The 17,715-nt window shown below is 33.7% G+C and overlaps 1 protein-coding gene across 1 annotated transcript; it reads left to right on the top strand.

The window, feature by feature from the left end:
• The first annotated feature begins 3,752 nt into the window (after positions 1-3,752).
• On the top strand, positions 3,753-10,351 carry LOC147063656 (E3 ubiquitin-protein ligase RNF146-B-like). The gene is made up of 4 exons (XM_085959816.1): positions 3,753-3,919; positions 5,788-5,876; positions 6,837-6,993; positions 9,312-10,351. Exons 1-4 carry the CDS (start codon positions 3,898-3,900, stop codon positions 9,758-9,760), a joined length of 717 nt encoding a protein of 238 aa, XP_085815942.1. The 5' UTR covers positions 3,753-3,897; the 3' UTR covers positions 9,761-10,351.
• Positions 10,352-17,715: the final 7,364 nt, after the last annotated feature.

Below are 17,715 nucleotides of genomic sequence, written 5' to 3'. Positions count from 1 at the left end.
ACCGGAAAGTTGATACGGAAGGACAGAAATATTCATGGTTTGAAATAAAATCGTCAGCTGAATGCAGAACTATTATAACTCACATTTGAAATAATTTAGAAGGGAGTTCTTTGAAACAACCTACTTACTTACTTATCACTTGTATAGATAAATGTACCTATACATCATATTTTAGTAGGACTGTTGATGAAAATAATGATGTATAAATGTGTCTATATAAATAATAAATAACATAAATAGGATGTTTCAAAACTACTCCTGTAAAATATTTGAAATGTGAGATAAAATAGTTCCCATTCAGCTAACGAAATGGTTTCAATACAGAAAAGAATTTGGAATGATTTATTTCAAAACAATTAAGAATACGGATACTGTATTTAGAAAAATGAGTTATATTCGATCCAGATTTTGAAAAGAAGCCACTAGTGACTAGATTAATAAGATTTAATTTTACATTAAGGTAAAACGGATGGATATTATATAGTGGTACTACTATATTATAGGTACTTTATAGTGTTCAATTTTATATTTCTTCTAAATATTTCAAATGTGTAAAACAGTAAAATATTAAATATCATTTCAAGTTTCATTATTTTTAGTCATATAAAAACTGTAACTGTAAGATGTAATAATCTTATTTGTTTGTTTTACTTGAGATAATGCATTGTTACTTCACGAATAAATTAAAACTTTATTGACACTTAATCATCTTCTTATAAACTATCTATTCCACATTTATTTAAGTCCTAGTCTATACCAAATTATGAAAAAAAACTTGATAATAATAGTACTATGTCAGCTAAGTGCTCGAATTTCATTCAGGAGAATAGGTATATGTCAATTTTTAGACAAATTACTAATAAAAATGCAAAAAATATGCAGATTGCATAAACATTTTTTTTTATAATATGTATAAAATAAAAATTCCATTAAAAATATAAATATCTGATTTGATATTCAACTTTTAGGTTTAAAATAATTCTCCTGCAAAATAACACTTTTGTGACATACTTATACCTCTTCTCATTTTGACCACGGATATAGCCTATACTCTTCGCGCAAGTGCAAGCAATAAGTTGACAAAGTTTTATCGCAATCGGATGAACGGTATGGCAGCGCATAGAACACGAACAAACAAACAAATATTGTTTTTTATATTATAGACTAGCTGAAGTACCCGGCTTCGCACGGGGTCGCTTCGTGGTTATATTTATCTTAGATATTTGAAAAATAATAAGAGGTAATTATTTCTTTAATATTAAAATATTTGTGTAATACAATATGGCAATATGAAAATAATTATAATAGGAGTAAAGGTCAAACATAAGAACACTAAATTAATATCGAATCCAAAATATGAAAACGTTATTAATGTTATAAATATGTAGTAAAAAAAAAATCAAAATTGGATGGAACAAACAAACAACAAACTTTGTATGTTATATAATAATAATTTAGAAACCGCACACAACTGACAAAAGTTTCATCGCAATCGGATGAATGGTATAGGAACGCATACGAATAGTATAAGAAGATGATTTTATAATTCAGAAACCTTCGTGGGCATGCGCATGACAACTCACCAAAGTTTCATTGCAATCGGATTAATGGTATAGGAACGCATACGAATAGAAGAAGAAGAAGATGGTTGTACTAATTCAAAAACCTTCGCGGGTTTGCGCACAACAACTGGTCAAAATTTCATCATAATCGGATGAATGGCATAAGAACGCATACAAATAGAAGAAGAAAAAGATGATTGTAGTAATTCAGAAACCTTTACGGGCAAGGGCACAACAACTCACCAAAGTTTCATTGCAATCGGATGAATGGGATAGGAACGCATACGAATAGAAGAAGAAGAAGAAGATGGTTGTACTAATTCAGAACTCTTCGCGGGCGTGCTCACAATAACTGGTCAAAATTTCATCGCAATTGGATGAATGGTATAAGAACGCATACAAATAGAAGAAGATAGAATAGAAGAAAAAGAAAATAGTTGTAACAATTCAGAGACCTTTGCGGCGTGAGCACAACAGTTGATCAAAATTTCATTGCAATCGGATGAATGGTATAGGAACGCATACGAATAGAAGATAGAATAGAAGAAGAAGATGGTTGTACCAATTCAGAAACCTTCGCGGGTGTTGGCACAATTACTGACGAAAAATTTGTTGCAATCGGATGAATGGAATAGAAACGCATACGAATAGAAGAATAAAGAATAGAAGAAGAAGAAGAAGAAGATAGTTGTACTAATTCAAAAACCATTACGGGTGTTACCACAACAACTGACGAAGGTTTCATCGCAATCGGATAAATGGTATAGGGACCATACGAATAAAAGAAGATAGAATGAAGAAGAAGAAGAAGAAGATGGTTGTACTAATTCAGAAACCTTCGCGGGTGTAGGCACAATTACTAACGAAAATTTTATTGCAATCGGATGAATAGAATAGGAACGCATACGAATAGAAGAATATAGAATAGAAGAAGAAGAAGAAGAAGAAGATGGTTGTACTAATTAAAAAACCATTGCGGGTGTTACCACAATAACTGATGAAGGTTTCATTGCAATCGGATGAATGGTATAGGGACCATACGAATAAAAGAAGATAGAATGAAGAAGAAGAAGAAGAAGAAGATAGTTGTACTAATTCAGAAACCTTTGCGGGTGTTGGCACAATTACTGACGAAAATTTTATTGCAATCGGATGAATGGAATAGGAACGCATACGAATAGAAGAATATAGAATAGAAGAAGAAGAAGAAGAAGATGGTTGTACTAATTCAAAAACCATTGCGGGTGTTACCACAACAACTGATGAAGGTTTCATCGCAATCGGATAAATGGTATAGGGACCATACGAATAAAAGAAGATAGAATGAAGAAGAAGAAGAAGATGATGATTTTTCTAATTTAGAAACCTTCATGGGTGTGCATACAACCACTTGCCAAAATTCCATTGCAATCGGATGAATGGTATAGGAACCATACGAATAAAAGAAGATAGAATGAAGAAGAAGAAGAAGATGATGATTTTTCTAATTCAGAAACCTTTATGGGTGTGCATACAACCACTTACCAAAATTTCATTGCAATCGGATGAATGGTATAGGAACCATACGAATAAAAGAAAATATAATGAAGAAGAAGAAGAAGATGATGATTTTTATAATTCAGAAACCTTCATGGGTGTGCATGCAACCACTTACCAAAATTTCATTGCAATCGGATGAATGGTATAGGAACGCATACGGGACAGACACACAGACAGACAGACATACAGACAGACAGACATTCATTTTTATATATTAGTATAGCCTATACTCTTCCCGCAAGTGCAAGCAATAAGTTTACAAAGTTTTATTGCAATCGGATGAACGGTATGGCTGCGCATTAAATACGAACAAACAAACACACAAATATTAATTTTTATATATTAGATATGGCAATGTGATTCGATTATTCGAAAATTATATCGATTTGCAAACCAATAAAAAAAATAAGGTCAAGGCCAAAGAGTTGGATGGTGAGCTGATAGAAGATAATCAGTCTTTTAATGTATGCAATGTATTGGCTATTATAATTAATGTTGCATATTTTTTAAAAATCAAAAATTGCCGTGACGTGATACAACTTCTAATCAAGGAGATTGGACTTGCTTGTTTTTGCGAATAAAATAAAAATATTTTTTTATTCTGTGTTGTAGGCTTGATTGAACGGGATTTCAACGAAAATAATAGAATATCCTGGCAACACCGTGTTTATCTGTCATGGCGGCTATAATGTTTACGAAATCATAGAATTTGGAAACGTCAGAAATCCGCTAACTGTATAAATAAAATGCGTAAGACGAGGTGGATTGATATCGCTTGGTATTAATTATCCGGAAAATGGAGACTCCTCCGAAAGCAGGTGGGAATGTCATGGCGTACATATTGTATTTTAGGATTAACCTAATTAAAACAACATTTCAATTTATATAATTACCTACTATAATGAAGCAATATTATAATTTAATAAACCGGTAATTGTTAAGACACTTCATCTGAATGAATGAATCATGAAATTCAATATCTGATTATAATAATATGTAAAAAGATACATTTACTAGATATTGAGGTCACTAACAACAATATTGTTATAAGTACAAAATGGAATATTATTCTAATGGATCCCCATGACAGGACACCAGATATTTAGGGGGTCATACAGCAGCATTATTTACTGTATAAACGTTGCAGCGGTAATGTGTTGTAGATTTTTTCTCATTTGACATGTCATCACTTACCATCCTTGATATCTTTAAAGATTTCAATTATTTCATTTATCAGATTGTTAGCTATCTGCTATACTAATTTTATTCTGCCAATAAATATTTGGCCGTAGAGAATTGATAGAAATCGAAGTTTTTGCATTATGGTCAATATATATATTTTTTTGAATTTGGAATGTAAATAAGCTGTGATTTGTTAACTGTATGTAGCCATACAAAGATGTATTTAAGGGGGGACATGCTCGTCGAAGGTCAAAATTGAGTTTTTATTGTATTTTCAAACCATGATCCTGGACACTCCTTAAACGTTGTAGATAATCTATTTATATAATTTTGAAGCCTTATTATCCTATATAGTTATTTTAAACATTTGATGACTGCATAAATTATTTTTGTTACATAAAATAGTATTCTTTTAAACCTCTCGCTCTAATGTTTTAGAATATAGTCATATTTCGGTACATAACTGTGCAGTGGTGTTAAGATTTTTTACATTTATTAATTTTTAAACGCATTTATAAAACCATTAGTATAATTTATTACGAGATAATTTTTGTAAAATATTCACGATAAAAAATTATATTGATAATCTCTGTGATCCCAAATTTGACAAGGATTAGGCATTTTATTATTCAAAAAATCGGCAAGATTAACACATTTGAAGATAATTCTAAAGATACTTATTATAAGCTATGTCTTTGACCATTCAAGTGTGATAAACATCTTATGAATAATGATTGTTTTATAATAATTATTGACCTAAGAGTAAGGTAGTGTTTTTTTGAAATACGCCATTTCTTTTGGCATTCCCCAGTGGTTAAGCTACAACATACGGCTGTAGCCATAAATTGACAAACAATAATTAAAGTAGGGAGTAAAATTATGTTAACGCGCGTGTTTATTCATAACATGTTTATCAAGCAATAATTATTCATAACATGTTTATCACACTTGAATGGTCAAAGACATAGCTTATAATAAGTATCTTTAGAATCATCTTCAAATTTGTTAATCTTGCCGATTTTTTTTATAATAAAATGCCTAATTCTTGTCAAATTTGGGATCACAGAGATTATCAATATAATTTTTTATCGTGAATATTTTACAAAAATTATCTCGTAATAAATTATACTAATGGTTTTATAAATGCGTTTAAAAATTAATAAATGTAAAAAATCTTAACACCACTGCACAGTTATGTACCGAAATATGACTATATTCTAAAACATTAGAGCGAGAGGTTTAAAAGAATACTATTTTATGTAACAAAAATACTTTATGCAGTCATCAAATGTTTAAAATAACTATAAAGGATAATAAGGCTTCAAAATTATACAAATAGATTATCTACAACGTTTAAGGAGTGTCCAGGATCATGGTTTGAAATTACGATAAAAACTCAATTTTGACCTACGACGAGCACGTGGGCCGTTCACCAGTATAAATAATAATAATTAAGGTTGTTTAATTTTCTTCTCTACCATGCATTATATGTTTCAAAATTTAGGTCCTCTGGAATGCGCTGTCTGTCTTCAAACCTGCATTCACCCTGCTCAGCTGCCATGCGGCCATATTTTCTGCTTTCTTTGTGTTAAGGTACATATAAAAATACTCATTGTTAAGATGTTGTAGAAAGCATGATTGGTCGAATATGTTATATGAAAATAATTTGATTTAGTTGGTTAGTATCTCAAAAAAAGTGTTTCGATTGTTACTTAGTAGATTTATTTTCACAACTAGATGCTGTGTAATAGAAAACAGCGCTCGAAATGGATCGGAACGCACCACGGTGCAGTTCCGGTTCATAAAATCTCTACCTCTCTGTCTCATGGAAAAAATAAAAATGGCGCTCAGTTTTGAAGACCTTTGTAATGGCCTCTCTATGAATATAGTAGTGCCTTCTTATACCTATTCGGTCTTCCAATTTTTCTTCTTCCCACTGAGTTTTTGTCATGTAGGTATGTTGTGAGCAGTCAATTGACATTTTTTTCCTCAGATTTGAGACTTTTTTTATACTTTTAACTGCCTGTAGGTGTATGTATGCGGTACTTTGCACGCCACGAATTTTATTGCAAAAATTTAAAATTAAAATCATTTTACGTTTCGGTTTCAAGTGGTAAAAACGAATTGTGTTTCAATTCTGAGTATGTGACGATATTCCCAATATATGTCGTTGTGTGTTCAACATATTTGTATGTTTAAAATAATTGATTTACGTTAGTAAAATCCCGTTTAAAGCGGGACGTCCAAAGACGTCATTTTTGTATGAGCGGCGTTCTGTTCACGGAAAAGTTCGCGTCTTAAGACGTCATTGGCAGCCATCCGGTTAAGCTTTTCCGAGATGCCACAATAAAACATAAGAGGTTTCATTTATTGGGTGTTACTTTTTTTTTTTTTTTTAAATTACAACAAAAATGAAGTATAGATTTCGAGATAAGGACATAATGACATAATAAAGGACTGTTGGTCTCTATAGTGATAGGAAAACAGTTCCTTTTTGTTATCACTCGAAGAAAACAGCCACTGGATTAATCCACGATACCTTTTACATTTTAGGGAGTTGCAAATCAGAGCAAGAGATGCGCCATGTGCCGGCAGGAAATTCCATGTGACTTTCTGGACAATCCGAAGCTGGTTATTGTCTCGCCGGAAGATTGCGAACCTGTTCAAGAGTCTGACGACGGCTTCCAATGGTTCTACGAAGGAAGAAATGGTGACAGCTTCATTTTACTCTTAATTCCTTTCCTTAGCTACTCATCGACTATATTTATTTAGAAATGGCAAAGATTCATGTTAAAGTGTGCTAAATTTATTTATCTTTTCTTTGTGACACTACAGACTGGGAGCCATCTTGGCTATCATAATCAGGCCCGTCCAGCCTGCTCACTTATATTCTCTTTTATTGCTCGAAAGCCTTTCCTTAAGTCTACTAAACATAACACATTTAATAAACCATTTCTTTTCAACGAATGATTCACAAGATTTTGAGCACAAAACCAAGCTCTATTCACCGGTTTGCGTATGTCAAATTCAGTAGTCCGCCGCGTGCCAATATTATGACTTACGACTCTTATGAGCTGTCCGCCGTCTAACCCAGTTCCGTTGACCGTTAAATTTAACCTGAGTCAATAATATTGTCGTTTTCTTTCAGTTAGTCCGCTGTGTATTCTAACAACTGACGCATGTGTTTCTATTAGTTTCTTCTGCCACGTTCTTTGTTTAAATAAGTAAAGAAAATGGAGTCTTCTCGAAAGCGTGAACATGACGCATTAACTTTAAAACAAAAATTGGAAATTTTACAAAAGATAGATAGCGGTGCTTCATTTACTGACATTGCTAAAATGTACAATATTGGTTGGCCGCCCATGGTTTAATACATGTAGGAATAAACTTAGCTTATTTAATATGACGTATTTGATTATAAAGAAAACCATTACATAGTTCTAGTACAAATTTCTCAATAAAAACTATTTTTACGAAATATGTAACTGTTTTAATTTTACCATATTATTTTGTATGTATGTGTTACACGGAATGTGCAAAATTGACTATTACATGAAATGGCCAAAATTTTGGCTAATTCATGTAACAGTCAAGCCTGTTGCCTTATTCATGAATTAGGTAAATTTTCTGCTGGGTACATGAATTCGCCAGGGTATGGAATTCTTGAACTGTCAACATGACAGAAGAAAAAGTAAATTTAATACGGATGGTTTTATTAGTTATAATTGGATATAATATTATTATTATTAGGTTAGGTTAGGTTAGGTTTGGTTTTGTAATTCTGAATTAAAGTATTCAACTGAATGTCCATTTTGAGGTTAGCTATCAAGTGTAAACAAACTATCACAAACATTCAATCTACCAAGCACGAATCAAATCACGAAAATACTTTTCAATAAAATTCTTCCGTTATCATATTATAGTTCTAGATTTCTTTGCGCATAGTAAATAGATATGAAAGTCATTGCAGTTACATATTGATTGGTATATTTTTATATTATAATCAATGACATTTGTTTAGTTTGATTAGTTGCAAAAAATACCACCGGAGCGCGATCATCTATTTTGACCATAGATAATATATGTACATTTTGACCAATGCACGAGCATTTTGATACATTTAGTTTAGTTGCAAAAAATACCACCGTAGCGCTACTATCTAATTTGTCCAAGACATGAACTAGACAGAAAAATTACTGCCGAAATCACGCACTCTCCAGATATTTTGTCTAATTCATGAATAAGGTAACGGGCTTGCATTTTTCATGATTTAGGCAAAATTTTGCCCATTTCATGTAATATTCGATTTCGCACAATCGGCGTAACATCTGTACTATAATCCGCCGTTTTCACTAATTGGACTTTTTGTCTGGTTTTTGGGGTGGCGGATTACTGAGAGTGTACTGTATTGAACTTACATAACTTCTCAAAATCTTGTGAATTATTCGTTGAATAAAAGAAATGGTTTATTTCAAGTAGACGTTGTAACTAAAATTTTGGTTAAGTTAATTAATATTCCTTGAACAGAAACCGATAGTCAATAATAACCCAATTTGATAAGCATTTCATGTAGTACCAACTAATTTAAATTGTCGCAATTAGGTTTGTACCATAATTGGTTAATGTGGCGCGATACCAGTGGTTATACGGGTTCAAATCCCGTCGAGCATCATTTTGTTTTTCAAATATGATGTTTTCTAGTGGGTATATTATATCTGAGGTGTTTTCAAGTTATGTATGTAACACGTTTAATTGATGCTTGATTATTCATATTATGTATCATGCAGTGGTGAAGCACTTTACTTTAAAAAGTACCAGTAGAAAAGAAAATGTTTATTTAACATTTAACGTTTACATTGACTTCCAAAGAAATGTGTTTAGTGATAAATAATAAAATTTAACATTTGTTTATCAGCATATTTAAAAAACACACAGTGACATCTATCTAAACTCAATGGAATTTGTTGAATTTGCACACTTTTAACCATGGCTCTGGGTAATAAAAATATTTGCATTTAATCATTTCAGGTTGGTGGAAGTACGACGTGAGAACCAACAGTGAACTGGACTCAGCCTTCGAAAGCGGCGTCAGAAGCTGCGAGCTGCTCATCGCTGGTTTCCTCTACATCATTGATTTCGACTCCATGATGCAGCTGCGGAGGAACGACCCATCGCGCAAGCGAAGAATCAAGCGGGACGCTGTTGCCATCCCTGTCAAAGGAGTGGCCGGCATCAAGAGCGCCGTCCACCCTGGAGAGACCAGCGCCATCAAGACGCCAGAGAATGAACCGGCCGAGGAGGTGAATCTCGTACCTCCCTCTAACACCCCGGCTAGCATCTCGCAGAGTGGTACCGCCTCGCCCAACACCGGCGACCTCTTCGACAGGACTGTCGATCAGCTGCATCTGCTCACCTTGGAAGAAGTCGTCGGCCACATCACTCATACAAGACAACCTGATGACGAGCATCCCGATTAATTGCATGCCTACTAACCCGATGTCTCTTGGTTTAATGCACTATGAATGTTTATTCAATCATAGATTGCATGGAAATGTGCCTGCCAGAAGTGAATCGGGTAGAGATGACAGTAAATTTAAATTATTCGAGTAAAGCATATTGTTTACTGTCAAGAAGTGATGTCCAGGTGACTCGTGCAGTGAATCAATGCATTATCGGAGAATCGATAACGAGACTGTAGAACTATATCTTCTTCTTGAGATGTCACTACAATTGAACTCAAGCCTTGGCCTCCTCTCCACCTCTTTCCTTCGCTCGGCGCGATCCTCAACCGCCCCATTCCAGTTATTGACGGTTGAGAAGAATTATTGCGTCATATTTCGCTCTCTCTTCCCAGTACATCTGTGGTATCTTGACTGACCTTTATCTATGATTCCCAACTAGGATCAATTTTGGTACCTGTGTCTCATGGCATGCTCTGGACCTACCCTAGTAAATGCGGTATAACTCATTATTATACCTGAATGTCCAACCTCGCCCTCAAAGAGTGGAGGTTGTATTAACGTATTTCAATCACCAATCTGTATATTTGCGCAGAATCTTTCTCTCAAAGGTCGCCTCGTATTTCTAAACATTTATGCATATTATAAGCATCATGGTTAACTTCTTACAGTCGAACTCGGTTATTACGATCTCGGACATAGCGAGATCTTGGATGTAATGAGGAAACATTCGTTGAAATTTTGGTTTATGATTTTCTCCGTACATTTATTCACTGTTATAACGAGCAACTTATCGGATATACCAAACTAAAATTCTGTTAAAAGTGTCGATCGTTTAAAAACATTTCAACCTTAAGCAATAAAATCCGATCCGACAGGATGCCGCCGGGGACGGATTACGTTTATGACACTAGTTAAGACCCAATTGTTGTTTTTGCCGACAATAATGAAAAAGTATCCACGCATGTGGTTGAAAAATCCAAGGTTTGTGAACCTTGGACCAGCGTTCATTACAATAAACAACTTCTTTTGTAGTTTGTGAAGGCCATGCTTGTTTCAGATTTTTTATTTTCTACTTTTTGTGTTATGTGACCGCTCATTTAAAAATACCTATTCTCTGATAATATATTCTGAACGAATGCCTCTTATAACGAGCAAATTCAGTCGGTCCCATCTTCCTCGTAATAACCAAGTTCGACTGTATATTCAACTCATTTTTCCATTTTTAAGACATATTATCTGTTTTTCCTTCTGTTAGAAGGTTAATTTTATGAGAATAGAATTGAAATTAAGAATGGCACACACGTCATGATCATTTATTTTATTCATTTTTGGATTTTTACAGTGTAGAGCTTGTGTATGATACTTGTTTAACACAACATCACTGTATGGTAGTTTTATATATTGAAAAAGGAGTTTGAATTGATTTAATGGGAATGGGACGACTGGACGCCACACTATCTAATTTAATAAATAGACGTTCGCAATGACATATTAAACGGACAACTCACTTCATACCGGCAATACCTTCAATAATAAATAATACTAACACATGAAATGTGATATCCCATCTTTCTTGGAGTGTTTAGTAGATTTTTTTTACAATTTTTAACTAGGCACATTGGCATTTTGTAACACAATAATAACGGTGGAGTCGAAACCTGACAGTCAGAAATTTTGTATGGGCAGACCCAGCGGTGTCGCCAGACCGCTTGCAAGCAGAATGTTCATTTGAGCGTAGGAACCGATATTAAAATATGAATTTCGCCATCCGGCAGACCCGACACAAAGTGAGTGTCATTTTATTTTCTAGATGCTTCGTCCATATTAATGTCATTGGACGTTCGTTACGATTTTACACAGAAATTTTAATCGGTTTCTATCTACCTACTACTTAGTAGTATTAATTCATTTTGCTCTTAACATAATGTTTTTTTTATTGCGGATTGAGAATAATCACGCCTGAGGCTTAATATAAACATAAAGGAACTCCCTTCTTTATGGAACTTAAACATAATATGCACGATTAACTTATTATTTACCTATACACACGTAAATTCTAACCAAGTATTAAATAATAATATAATAATTTACATACATATTTAATCCACGAACGTCTGTTTATTTTCGAATTTCGTTTAATTGCGTGGCGCCCAGTTGTCCCGGCTCCGAATCGGCCTAGACCCGATTTAAATGACAGTGGTAGACATACGTGAGATACTTTAGTTAATTACGACTACATATTCGATAGAAACGCATTCCTTGTTGTAATTTTGATCTTATTATTTTTTGGTATTGTAGTGCCATCTGGAATTGCATTGTGTAAGCCAGTGGTTTCCAAACTTTGTTACTACTTACTACTATCTTATCTTGGTGCCCACCCTCTTAGTTCATAAAATAATACACACATTTTTAAATGATAAAAAAAGTATTAACACAAAGAAATCATAATTGACGGAATAATAACAAGATTTTACTATAAGTATATAACTATATATTCATTTTTAATGCGATCGACGTGCTTGTTTATTATATTAACACAAAGTTTATCAAGTTGCAGATAGTTCAGCAAATCCCGTTTTGGCAAAAATATGTTACGATTGGCAACATTACTTGCATTGCTTTGCTTGATAAGAGTATTATATTCTTCACTTCGATGCAACTGAAATTGAACAAGGGTTTCACTCTGAATATTTGTTTAAACTAAGTATCCTATAATTTTTTTACTTTTCAATAGTAGTCAATCCAAAATCATCATCTTGATCACGCCTCCTTTTTTTTGTTCTAGTCTGCGGAATCGCTGGTGTAAGCTGTCTGTAAGGCACCGTACAGCGATAGAGGTCTTGTCTTATCTATACTCGATAGAAGTAACAATGATAGTAATCAAATTAGAAATCCTTTCCTCAACCCATCCACAGCTTGAGAAACCTGTTTCTGTGACACACTTTTATGTATAAAGGAAGTTTCTCATTTGATACACCACAATATACGGCCAAAAGAGTGTTGAGACAAATCAGGTGATGGACGTAAGCGTGTATGTTGGTAACATTGATCATATCTGCGAAACTGTGATTATAATAACTCGAATGGAAAAAATTATATTAATAAGTGTCTAATTAATTAATTAATTGTTGGTATAATTATTGATTGTTCATAATTTTGTTGTATTATATTGTGCTCACACATATCAAAAAGACAGACTACAGACATTGATGGTCTTCATAGTGATTGGTGGATTATGACGGTTTTAATGGTGTAATTGATTTTGTTTTGTAAAAATCCTTTTTTACAAAAATGACAATATTAGCTACTGCAGGAATGTCCAATCCGCAGATGCTTCCCCTTCAAAATCACAATTGTATTAGAGTTTACAGTTGAATGTATACTTTTATACAAAACTCAATTTCTAATGACCTATAGTGTGATCGATGAAAATTCTGAAATGTAAAAAGCATTTAAGTACATTGGGATTTTAAAAGAGAAGTGTTAACCATTAGGATCTTATGTGACCTTGTCTTATTGGATCACTCGCGGCCTTTTGTCGGAGTGAGAGAAAGAAGATGTGAATCCCCTCGCTTTAAACTGAGGTGTAATTTATTTTGTTACGCATCGGTGCCCGCAGCCAAATATAATATGTTTTGTTTATATTGAAGAATGATAATTATTAGAGTGTGGTGTGTGTCTCACCGTATAGTAGATGGTTACATGTAAATTGTACGTAAAACATTTAACTGTAGCACATTTCGCCGTGAGCTTTCTATCTTAAAGAGATGACCGTATACTATACGGTCTCCAATTTTATTAGATTCAATATGAACATTAATTCAATTTTCATAGTCGATTTTGAATGAATGAATTCAAGAATGAAAACCTAACCTAGTAAATTATCCAGTATATCGGCTATTTTCAAAATTTGTTTGAGCTGGCTTCCTGTAAACCCACATGAACCGTGTTTTATTTAGACATAAATTTTATCTCAGTAGTATACGACACAAAGAGGTTGGACGGTCTTTAATATACGACCATAATTTCTGATACAACATTTCACGGTGAAGTGTGATACGGCGAACTGCCTTCGTACAAGTACAGCCAACTTGAAGTTAGTCATGGCCGTGCTACCATATTGTCCCGAATATACGAGGGTGGGTCAATAAGTCCTTAGAAAAGCCGACAGGTGGCGCGACTAGTACTGTAAGCGGTTTGTTTTCATGCAGCGGCACTACCGATTCAGTATGCTGCGAAGTTTCAATCAGATTGGTCGGGTTGTTGTGTGTTTCTCGTACATTTAAAAAAAAAATTTGCTTGTGGAAAATGGAAAAATGGAAAATGGAGAAAATTTAGTTTAGAGCTGTTATTAAACATTTTAATATAAAAGGGTTAACAGCAAAGGAAATAAAAAATGAGTTGGATTTAGTTCACGGCATATCTGCTCCTTCACTTGCAACTATTTATAACTGGTTAAATGAATTTAAACGTGGTCGTACATCAACAAAGGATGAACCACGCTCAGGACGTCCTGTAGAGGTGACTACACCAGAAATGATCAATAAAATCCACGATATGGTGTTAAGTGACCGAAGATTAAAGTTGAGTGAGATAATTGAGGTTACAGGGATCTCAAAAGGTAGCGTCATTTCTATTTTACATGACAAATTGGGCATGAAAAAAATTTCTGCAAGATGGGTGCCGCGTTTGCTCACAGTCGACAATAAACGCAATAGGGTGGTGGCCTCTAAAGCCCTGTTGTCGCTCATGCAACGCAATCCGGATGAAATTTTTCGTCGCTTTGTGACTGTAGATGAAACATGGATACACCACTATACTCCCGAGACGAAAGAACAGTCAAAGCAGTGGATTGCGAAAGGCGAACCATGTCCAAAGAAGGCGAAAACCGTAAAATCAGCTGGTAAGGTTATGGCTACTGTATTTTGGGATGCACGTGGAATTATTTTCGTTGACTATTTGGAAAAAGGAAAAACAATAACAGGGGATTATTATGCATCTTTATTGGACCAGCTAAAAAACGAAATTGAAGAAAAATGGCCTCATTTAAACAGGAAAAAAATCCTCTTTCATCAGGACAATGCCCGTGTTCACACATGTTTACGATCAATGGCTAAAATTGAAGAATTGAAGTTCGAATTGGTCGACCACCCACCGTATTCGCCAGATTTAGCCCCCAGTGACTTTTTCCTTTTCCCAAACTTAAAAAAATGGCTAAGTGGACAACGTTTTTTTTCAAATGAAGAAGTCATCGATCGGACAAATGCTTATTTTGAGGACCTTCCGAAAACTTATTTTTCTGACGGTTTAAAAAAAATTGAGAAACGTCTAACCAAGTGTATTGAGCTCCAAGGAGATTATGTTGAGAAATAAAAAAAAAATACAAAAATAAAAACTGTTTTAATGCTTTTTTCTAAGGAATTATTGACCCACCCTCGTAGTATGATTTATTTATTTTAGATGAGGATAGAAAGGAAAAATTAAAAACAAATAAAATTTTGATAGAAAATCTTTCACGATAACTTCCTTGAATTGAGAGTTGAGTAAAACTGAAAAGTCCAGATATGTAATATATTCCAAATATAATTTAAAAAATACACACAATACATAATCAAATTTGTTTACACTTAGTTTAATAATTTACAGTACACTTCAACACATTATCTCTTTGAGAATGGCCTCTGCAGCAAGCCCGAAATGTTGAGGAAGAAGGAAGAATACGCAGTGGCAACCCAACAAATCTATTATAAATAGGAGTGCTGGAAATTTAAAAAAATCATATAAATTGGTTTGGAGCATATTATGCCAACGTGTTCTTTCTCCTTTTCAAGAATATTCATTTTCTTTTGAACTGACAAATGTTTTTCTTTGCCGAGTCTATTTGAATAGTTTAAACAAAAAAACAACCTAACCTAAATAGAAACATGACATAAGTTTGGAATTCATTTCAATGATTGCCATGCAATCAAATAAATTGAATTTTGAATATTTCAGACGTAAATTGCAGGGACTAACAATGTAAAACCGGAGATTAAAATCTGTACCTTAGAGCTTAAAGTCTGGAAGTCGTATTCAATATTTTGCAGGAGAGCAATTTTAACATAGTTAATCTAATCTAGAGAGCCGTTCCTTTATCTGTAATCTCTGGATGAGTGACTGGTTCATCTTGTGCTCTGTCCAAGAAATACGAAGCATTCGGCGCAAACACCATATTTCGAAGACATGAATTGCCTTCTGCTCCCTTGCCCTCAGAGTCCATGACTATATTCTTATGCTAAAATGTGTTTTCCCATAATGGTTCCTTTGGACATATATAATTGTAGTTTTTTTAATGTAACCGTTTTATTGTAAATTAATTAAAATGTATACCTAAATAGGTTAAAACAGATTCTAACTATGTTGTTAATGTGGTTTATGAAGAAACTAAAAAATATAAAATTATGTATCTAATAGTCACTTTATATTTAAGTAAAAAATTTAATTAAATTGCTGTGGACTGCAGAAATACAAGTGCATCTGTAATTAAAATGATTAAATAATATACTTCGATGTTAAATATGCGATTGTAAATCCTACATAACTGTTTTTAACATTCTATAAATCATCATTGAAACTAGAAAATTGTGTAACTCCAAAAACACTACTTTACAGGAGATAAAAAACATGACGGTTTCGTTCGTATACAAATATATGATTTTGGAGTTAAATCATCTATCATTTTTTTAGCAATGTCACAATTTTTTTGGAATTGCATCATTTGCAAAACGAGTAGATATTATCAACGGTCACTAGATGGCATTCAAAGTCAATTTTCGATTAAAACTGAGTTACACATTTTTCCAGTTTCAATGACTGAGGTATTTATTGTTCTAAAATGATCCATGATTACTATTCCAAGAAAAAATATTACGATTTCCTTATGTTTTTTAGTGTTTGAAGGAGGATGAGTCAGATCAAAACATTCAAATTTACTTTGATTTTATATTGTGATTGTTTTCCTTATAAAATAACCAAACACTCGACGATTGACATGAAATTTATTTACTACTGGTAGAATTCAGAGAATTGTAACAATATGAATCATAACGATGGTACTGAGACCATACTTCTGCTCGAAAGGAAGAGTATATGAATTAAATAAAATCATAATACATGCCAAAGGGTTTTTTTGTTTTTTTTCCAACCATGTCCGATCCTAATAAGATCATTGGGCCTCCACAGAGTGGAGGTTTATATTAACAAATTTTGTTTTTACGAGAAATGGATGTCAGCCACTTGCTCAACCTATTAGTCCATACTATGACTCTATACAAATTGAAAACAATGTGTACTTGCCAAATCCAGGATTCGAACCTGGGTCCCACGACACTATAGTTTTTTTAAACCGTCAGAAAAATAAGTTTTCGGAAGGTCCTCAAAATACGCATTTGTCCGATCGATGACTTCTTCATTTGAAAAAAAACGTTGTCCACTTAGCCATTTTTTTAAGTTTGGGAAAAGGAAAAAGTCACTGGGGGCTAAATCTGGCGAATACGGTGGGTGGTCGACCAATTCGAACTTAAATTCTTCAATTTTAGCCATTGATCGTAAACATGTGTGAACACGGGCATTGTCCTGATGAAAGAGGATTTTTTTCCTGTTTAAATGAGGCCGTTTTTCTTCAATTTTGTTTTTTAGCTGGTCCAATAAAGATGCATAATAATCCCCTGTTATTGTTTTTCCTTTTTCCAAATAGTCAACGAAAATAATTCCACGTGCATCCCAAAATACAGTAGCCATAACCTTACCAGCTGATTTTACGGTTTTCGCCTTCTTTGGACATGGTTCGCCTTTCGCAATCCACTGCTTTGACTGTTCTTTCGTCTCGGGAGTATAGTGGTGTATCCATGTTTCATCTACAGTCACAAAGCGACGAAAAAATTCATCCGGATTGCGTTGCATGAGCGACAACAGGGCTTTAGAGGCCACCA

Source organism: Rhyacophila brunnea, unplaced genomic scaffold (assembly GCF_057557595.1).
Source record: "Rhyacophila brunnea isolate RB1 unplaced genomic scaffold, BYU_Rbru_1.0 scaffold_9, whole genome shotgun sequence".
NCBI classification, from domain to species: domain Eukaryota; kingdom Metazoa; phylum Arthropoda; class Insecta; order Trichoptera; family Rhyacophilidae; genus Rhyacophila; species Rhyacophila brunnea.
The sequence above is the reverse complement of the archived record's forward strand: the minus strand, read 5'-3'. Positions and strand labels throughout refer to the sequence as shown.